The sequence below is a fragment of the Protobothrops mucrosquamatus genome, unplaced genomic scaffold (genome assembly GCF_001527695.2).
Source record: "Protobothrops mucrosquamatus isolate PMUCROS unplaced genomic scaffold, P.Mucros_1.0 scaffold42, whole genome shotgun sequence".
Lineage (NCBI taxonomy): Eukaryota > Metazoa > Chordata > Lepidosauria > Squamata > Viperidae > Protobothrops > Protobothrops mucrosquamatus.
In genome coordinates this window covers 1,370,837-1,379,960 of record NW_015386424.1, presented here as the reverse complement: position 1 = coordinate 1,379,960, position 9,124 = coordinate 1,370,837, and the positions used below count along the sequence as shown (strand labels likewise).

The 9,124-nt window shown below is 38.9% G+C and overlaps 1 protein-coding gene across 1 annotated transcript in view; it reads left to right on the top strand.

Annotated features, from left to right (window-relative positions):
• ADARB2 (adenosine deaminase RNA specific B2 (inactive)) overlaps positions 1-9,124 on the top strand; it is a 136,233-nt gene that overhangs the window by 84,391 nt on the left and 42,718 nt on the right. The window contains exon 6 of the mRNA XM_029283249.1: positions 2,572-2,740. Within this exon, the coding sequence (XP_029139082.1) occupies positions 2,572-2,740 (169 nt within the window). The remainder of the gene's footprint in view (positions 1-2,571; positions 2,741-9,124) is intronic.

Sequence of the window (9,124 nt, the reverse complement as noted above, 5' to 3'; positions counted from 1 at the left end):
GGAGCGCTTTAAAGGTGGTAACTAACACCTTAAAGCGCACCCGGAAGACCACTGGTAACCAGTGCAGCTCGCGCAGCAGCGGTGTCACATGGGAGCGACGAGTCCCTCCCCACACCGCCCGCGCGGCCGCATTCTGGACCAGTTGAAGTCTCCGGGTGCTCCTCAGAGGGAGCCCCATGTAGAGAGCATTACAGTAGTCTGTGAACAACTCGCTGTTCACAGATCTCTTCATTAGGTGGTAGAGCAAAAGAGCTGAAAGTTGTAGATCAGGCGAGAAAGCAAATTAGGTTACATGGGAATGCTAAAAAATTTGCCAAGCTGATAATGGTCTATTTGCATGGCTGAGGACATTTGCATTGCTGAGAATCTATTTGCAAAGCTGGTTATAAGTATCTGAAAACATTTTGCAATTTACTCAAGTGTTCACTGGAGGGTTACAGACAGTTGGGTTTACTGGGAATGGATGGTAACAAAAAAGGAAAAAGTTAACCCTTGAATGGCAATTCAGCTTCTTACAGATATTGGATTGTCACTGTTTTGCAAAGAAATCAGCCATAATTAAAAAGAAGATACATTCTGAAAAAACCCACTTTGATCAGCCTTCCTACACAATGGGGATTATAATTGCCATCTTATCCCAAAATCAAAAGTGTGATGCAAGCTCTGTAACTGATTGATAGAATGCATTCTTTGCATACAATTATGTTCAGTAAGTCCTTTTTAGGAATCTCTACCTGGTAAATACCCTGGGGGCAGATATTTTTTCCAGATGAACAATTAAGTCACTAACATTCTAAAGGAACCCAATAAAATAACCATCTTCTTATCTGCCTACATTTACCTTCTATGTTTTCCCCAGTTCTTCTTGCACCATTGTCATATGTCAATATTTCCATAAAAAAAATAATGCAATTATTAGCCTGCTGCTCTTAGTTTTTCCCAGACAGGTTGGAGGAAATTATGCTTGGTCATTGCAGGTGTTGCTGCTCATCTCTGAGTTTTTTGTCCCATCTCAGTTTCATTCTCTTGCAATGTGATCTGATTAGAAACTTTTCTAAGAATTCAGTCCAGTGTTGAAAGCCCTCTCCAGTTTTAAATTCATTGATATTCTGCCTAGTTTCTTCCTTACGTCCACCTCCCACCTGCTCTCATCATCCCTTAAGTTGTTTCATTTTAAAATTTACAAAAGACATACTCAAAATTCTTTCCCAAATAGATAAGACAGGCATCACGGCTATAACAAGCATAAAATACTGTTTCCAAGGCTTAATTACCATTATTTTGGAGAAAGTGAGTCTTTTAATATGCCTGTGCAAACGTTGGGTTGAACAAGATAAAAATAGAAAAACATGTATGTGAGTGCACGCGCATGTAGTTTTAAAGCAGCACGTCTCCTGAGATTAATTCTTTTTAATAGTTATTTAATTACTTGGGTTTTACTTAGGCTGCAGCATCCTTCACCTAGTTTACAAGAATAATACAAAGCAATTGTTTGCTGAAGGAGATTATGAGCAAATTACTTTCAACCATTTATAGCTTAATACTTGAGGGCATCTAAACATACTATGCTTTTTTCTAACTAGACTTTGTGAAATGTTTAAATATAAAACTCCTGCCTGTGTATGCAACAACTGTGGCAGTAATGTGTAGCTCAGATTTTATTCTTACAAAAACAGTGAAGTAGCTTGATCTAAGAAAATGGTTTATTCCCTAGCTATGACTTTGAACCTTGGCCCCCTAGTCCTACTTCACCAGATGTGATCTCAAGAAGACCCTGGAATTTGGGGTATGCCCATGGCCCTCAAGTATAGTAGATACCACATCATCTCTGAGCTGGGTTATCGCAACATGCTCTACATGAGGCTCCCGTAAAGAGTTATTTGGAAGCTACAACTGGTGCAGAATATCTCTGGAGTGCACTGTCCAAAAAGAGAGAGGTGACTATGGAGGAAACACAGCATCTCATATCCCACTGGATTGGCAAATTCCACTTGCAGTGGACATTCTCAAGGATATCTTCAGCCATATTGCAAAGCAGGGAGGCACAGCCCTGATAACTGTTCCCATTTTATAAAGAAATGCATGTTCATCAGTTGAACTAGAGATTTATGCATTAAAATATACATGATTCTTTGGGAAAAAAAGACACTCTAAAACCCACTTTTTATTAGTCATTCCAATGCCAAGGAAATGAAAGCCCACAATATATAGGATGTCTGTTTCTATCATAAAAAAGGAACAGCAGTGATAACAACAAAATAAAGTTCCCCGAAAGATTATTGTTCATCTGGGTTTCAGGAATGTCTTTATTATTTCCTTACGGGATATATCATCTATGGTTAATGATTTAAAAAGTAAACTTTCTGGTTGACTTTGATGTGGGAATTAGTGGTCCATATCGAAACAGATCATACATTACTGCACCATACATATGCGATGAGACCCATGATCACTATTTAACCCCAGAGTCAAGTAATCACCCATTTAGAACTGATTCTGGTGCTACATGAAGACATAATTTCAAGCCATGATGAGCTTTTGATTGTGTGTGCTGGTTTTTTTCCCCCATAGGTATGGACATTCAGCAGGCTCAGGTTATTGTGCTCTCTTCAGGCACCAAATGCCTAAATGGAGAATATCTTAATGATCAAGGACTCGTGGTCAACGATTGCCATGCAGAAATTGTGGCTAGGAGAGCTTTCATTCACTTCCTTTATTCACAGCTGGAGCTGCACTTGAGGTAAGTTTCATTTAGGTAGTACTCAGAAAAAAGGGATTATCCGAGGAGTCTGAAATGCATTTTAGAAAACAAAACTACATGTTGGAAAGAGTATGTCATCTATCTGAAAAGTTGCAAGGAAATGATCAGATACAAACACAACTCCAATCAGAATTGATAAAGTTGGATCAGGTTGCTTCATTCAGAGTTCTCTGCATCCAGAGAAACAAATATGGGCTTGTGAGAAATTCATCAGCGTATCATGGCAATAACATCTTCCTGAACATTGTACAGCAATCATACTTAAAAGCATGCTGGAGTAATTGTGAATATTAATCCATATAGCTATATTAACTAGCTCCTGGGAAAAATATATGTGGTTGCTAAAAGTCATCAGCTTGATGGCATCTAATCATAACTAGCAACCCTTGACTGGCAGGTATGAATTTTATCTTATCTGCATTTAAAGATATCCAGATTCATGCCCACACCTGCTACATTTTGTAGTAGCAATTCTACATCCGTGGCTCTTCTGTCTTCTCCTGGTCATTGTTTCCAATTCGCTGCTGCTTATAAGAAATAGAAAACAGGAAACAACAGCAAAGCCTTGCAGTTAACCAACCAGTTGGCCTGCTTGCAATATCAGTTGATATTCATAAAATAGCTTTGGTGGTCAGCTTGGTGAGACTTCACCCAAATTCTATTGTATATGCAGGTTGTTCCCAATAAGATTCAGTTGGTATTTTGGAGGTATATAGCTTACAACAGGAGTGTCAAACTGCTGGCCCATGGGCTGGATGCATCATAGCAAAACCGCACCCACCCCATTGTCGGCAATGGCAAAAAAAGTCACGAGACATCGCGACATATCACGTGACGTTGCGAGTTTGACACCCCTGGCTTACAAGAACACCAAGTAGGAAGAAGCCCAACCACCGTCCTCTGAAGCACCCAACTTGCAACTGCATTTCAATTCTAGTAGTTGAAAAGAACCATCATTTAATTTTCTTGCTTCACTGTCTTCAATCCATGATGTAGATAAAATGGCTCTTGTTTCATCAGTAAATACAAATAGGAGAATGGCATGAGAAATAACAGCATGAAATATATTTGATTCTTTAAGTGCTCTGATTTCACAGGCTTGCCATTCAGTTGTAGCCTTGGGTAGCCAATAAATTATTGATCATTATAAATACTACGAGCTCAGAAACCAATTATTGTAGCCTCCAAGTGTGGACAATCCCTGAATTTTGAAGCCTTGGGCAGTAGCATAAGAGTTTCCTCAAGCCCCCAGTCCACCACCATCATCCCTTCTCATATTTGCCTGGTAGTGGACTAATTTCAGATTAATGCAACTACATTGCATTGTTGGGTTCATAGTAGCAATCTATTGAATTCAGGCAATGAGAACCCTGGATTAAATTCGATGGAAATAAGAAGGTTCTAATGCAAATTTTTGAGTTGTTTTTTAATTTACCATCACTGATTCAGGAAATCTGTTTTAGATTCTCCCTCCTCTATTAAAATACAACTATGTAATGATACAAGGCTGCTTAGAACTCTTTTATGTTGGCCTGTTTTTCTTCAGCAATGATTAGATGTTCATAATAAAATCATGTTTCTTAAAGCTTCTTGGTTGTATCTGATTAACACATTAATCAAGACTTGATAAAAACAGGAAATAGCTAAGAATGAAAAACTAACTACCTTCTCATTATGGGCATTTTCTTCCTTCACTTTGGCTGAATCATATTGGGAAAACTATTTACAATGAATATACTTTCTTGTATCCAGCTGCCATTAAGGCACTTGTGGGCATAAAAGACCTCTCTTTTATGGCACATGGCACATGAAACAGATAGCAGTCCTTCGGATTCAATAGTGCATAATAATACTCCCCTCTATCTGTGAAAAATTAATAGCATAAGACAGCAATTGGAGCATTAATCTGGTCTAAATGTTTCTTGACTGTTAATGCCTTATTGCAACCCAGTCTACCCTATCTTTGTATCTTTCACATTATTTGACTTAGATAAACTACCAGGAAACAGAACAGTAGTAGTTTTCTCCTCTTTTGAGACATTTGTGGCCAGATCTTTTTATGGATTTCAATCTCTCTAATGGGAATTGTATTCAGGTAGCATTGCATTTTAAATAGTAGAACTTTAGGCCCTATCCATGTCTTGGTGCTTAGCAGTGTGACAGGAAAGGATGTATAAAAACAGATAGTCTATCTTCCCTTAAATTCTCAGAGAAAGAGAGAGAGAGGAATCATATTATATCATGTCTCCATGTATGCAGTTTTACATGATGTTCAATTAAACATTTACTCATGGAGGCATAAGTAAATATTCAATCAAATGTCATACAAAACTGCATACATAGAGACATGACATAATGTGATTCCTCTCTCTCTTTCTCTGCCTCCATCTTCCTTTTGCAGATGGAAATTCTTAGAAATTTGGTCCTAACCCTCCTGCTAGTTGAGACATCAGCTTCATTTTTCTGCCTAATTAGGCCAGAAGAAAGCAACCTGTAGTAGTCCATTTATTGCTGAATCACAAATTTCTTTATCTCAGATTGGGTGAAAATGCTGGGAACTGTAATTCGGTAACATTTGGAGTACCACATTTGCTTTACCCCAAGATAGGTATCAAGTTCATCAACAAGGATTGTCTAAAGCTAGACATGATTCTAATTGTAGGATTGGTTGTATTTTACTTTTGCTTATTATGTAAATAGCAGAATCAAAGTTCAGGTTGGGGAAAGAGTTTTCTTCCTCTGTATATCCCTAAACTTTCTTGGATAGTTGCTGCTGATGATGGAAGAAATTGTCTATATTAGCATCAATAGAGGTTGCTCTTGAAATGCAAATGGTTTTCAGAAAAGGAGTTGGTTGGTTGATTCCCTTGTTTATTTTGGGAGGGCCATGACAGGGAAAAGAGAATTTAACTAAATTAGTTACAGTAATACAATTAATATCATAGCTGATTTAGTTCTATTAGGAAAAAAAGGCAATATGAGAAACTGAACATTAAGTACCATGAGCGTCTGAACTGGTAAGAAAAGAAACAACGTGGTGTAATTATATAAATGGTAAAATTACATCATGTATTATGGTATCATTAAGTCTTCCCCATATAATTATGTCAAGTAGATAAATCCAAGCTCATATATATCATTCAATAAAATATTGTTTAGTAACTTGCCTGTGAATATGTGGATTCTTTACATAGAAAAGCATTTCAAACGCAACAAAGTAATAAAAAAGCTCTTTAGTTTGCAGAAGCTATTTTATATATAAGAAGACAGGCAACTGGTTTTTTTAGCATAGTCTGCTCTCTAGACTCCAAAGAAAAGTCTGTTTCCACTAAACCTAGTGATGTAGGAAGGTCAACCCAGGACTCTTTTTATACTAAGAATACGTTTCTCTGGATTGCTGGATGTTATATTTTTCAAATGATGAACAACTATATATGAACTCGTATGCAGTCTGATCAATACTGATTCTGACTATGTCATGCCACGGTCACAATTCATAAATCACTGTCATATTATGGATGTAGCTTTCTTGCCATGCTGATCCACGGAGCAATGGTTCGATTTTGGACTATCATTCTCCTTCTAATCTCACATCCCCTGTAGCAAAAATTATCATGGTTTGTCTGATGCTTGATTCTCAACTACTATGGTTAGTCTAATTGTTAGAAAAGTTCATTTATACAATGACTATGCACTCTTTAAAATCTTGATATTAATAATGAGACCAAACCCTAGTGCAGTGATGGCGATCCTGTGGCATGGGTCTCAGAGGTGGCACTCGGAGCCCTCTCTGTGGGCACACGTGCCGTTGCCCCAGCCTTGCCTCCCCCCGTGACCCCCTCCTCTCCAGCAGATCCCCTGAAGGAGAGTCGCCCTCGAGCATGGCCCACACGGAGCAGCGCAGCCAAGGACATGGCAGCCAGGCAGCATAGACAAGACTCTGTCCTCACACCCCATCATGCAATTGATGCTGCAGGGCACGGGCAGAGGGTGTGGCTGCCATAGTGCTGCTGGGCTGCCTGGGCGATCTGCAGCGGGCCCTGGAGGTGGTGAGTGGTCCTGTGGGCAGGCGGGGCAGGGGATGGGGGGCAGAGCGGGGGCAGGGCAGGGGGGGTGGAGCAGGGGCGGGGCCAGTTTTTGGGCACTCAATCTCTAAAAGGTTCGCCATCACTGCCCTAGTGCCTAGATGGATCCTTTGTTCAACCAATGTTATTTTAAATTTATCAAACAAGCAAGGATGTCTTTGAGAAGGCACAGCAGACAAATGATAATACACATATGATGCTATCATAATGCAAATGCTGTAATTTACACATTTCTATCAGATACCAATACACAAATACATAATGGTAGAATTAGTGTAATAATGGTATTATGAAGATCATTTGGCATTTTGCTAGATGAAAATATCCAAGATGAAAATACCCAGTCTGCCTGTTTTTTGTACATTGCTTCTATTGATTGTACTGGCCATCTTGACTTTAAGCACACCCAGTGGATGCCCCTGCAGGACAGTGTAAAAAAGACATAGTTTTTTCACACAAGATACAGTTCGATAAAAGCAGCCCACGGAGAGTCAGCAAACCTAAGAAACAAATGGGGATGAAAGCATTTAAAATGTCCAATCAAATGGGAAAGTCCTTAGGTGGTATTCCTAAGGTTACATTTGGTTTTGCTTTGGAGAAAGGGATTTAAAAACCCGCTGGCTGTCTTATAACACTGGATATAAATACACTGGAGATTCACATGGTAATAAAAGAAGCGATAAGCATAAGTCAAAAGAACAATGAGACAAAGCGGGAACAAAGCTGGTCCACATATCTGACTGTTTTGCTTGCATAACCTCTGAATCCCACTCAGCCCAGCCCTCTTCAACTCTATCCTGGGCTTACATTAAATTATTTTCTTTATTTAGCAGTCCCTCTGCTTGCTTTGTGTTAAGCATGGCATCCATGCCTCTAAGGATAAAACCGCAATCATTGTTTTTTATGTATTGATCCAGTTTCATAGCACATTTAGTTATGTTATTATGTTATTTGGATCAATGCTGTGTTGTTTTGTGGTGGAATTCTCCCAGCAGCAGAAAATTCTGCTCTCAACAACTCGTCCAGATGACTCTCTGTTTAGCCAGGAGTCAAAGCTCTTCCTGTGCTAACCCAGATACATGTATATATATACACACACACATACACACACAAACAAATTGAGAAAGAGAATCATAATTCATCCTGAAATACAAAAGTCAAAGTATTGCAGAGTGAGAGATTAATTTAATTCACAATGCATTTATTTTAGGATTTGTCCAATGTACCTTATTCTTACCAGAAAAATAATCTCCCAGGCAATTATTGCTGAAATGAGGAAAACATCTTATATTCCCTATATCAAAGGAGAAGTACTTCAAGGCAAAAGATACAATTACATGTCTGGAAGGAAGATGGACTAGAGGGAGAAATTGCATCTGCTCTTGTTTGGGATTCCTTCTCTTTCATTTTCTTACCATTGGTCCTCTCCTTCCCCTTCCTGTCCCTCCCCATTCCTAGAATTCTAGAAGGTGGTAGCAAAAAGCTGATTGGTAGAGCCACTGGCCATGCATTAATTCATCTTCTATCTTAAATAAATATAATGTCTAACATGATTACTGAAGAAAGGTTCAAAGTACCATTTTGGACAATGTCTCCAAGTGAAACTGGATCAGTACCTGCTTGGATCAGTACCTCATTTTTAGTTTCTGACATCAAACATATTGGGCAACAGTACGAGCTGAACCCTGGCATAAAAAGTTCCCTACCAGGTTGAAAGATCCCATTGTACCCAGGCTAATAAAGATCCCATTGTATCCAGACTAATAAACCATTATCAGGAACCTTCCACTTTAACATAACAATAAGAAGGAACCTTTGTGGACCGTCCAAGTGAAAACTATGTTTGTACTACATTACTTCGAAATGAGTATGTTTGCTTTAAATCCTGGAGAGGCAAAATCTTCAGGTGCTTTTTTGTTCTAAAGTTTTGTGTCAAGGTGATAATGCAGATAAAGTGGATGGGAGGTTTTGGGAAGAACAGTAGGGAAATGAGGCAGCTGCATGCATCTACCTTCTCTCAAGTGCCTCAGTGTTCTGTCAAGGAGGGAAATGTGACTATAAATTATCCTCAACAGAAAATGCATCATAGCATAAAAACAAGCAAACCATGGAAGAGTGACAGTCCAATGGTTTTAACAGCATTCAGACTTTTTGCATTTAGAACAAGGTGGTAGGGTTTCAATTGAGAGACAAGCTGGTCAAAAATGCAATGCAAGATGTTGCTGAGATTCTTGACTGGCCTTGTGGAAGAAGAAAAATATTCTAGCTATGTTTAGAA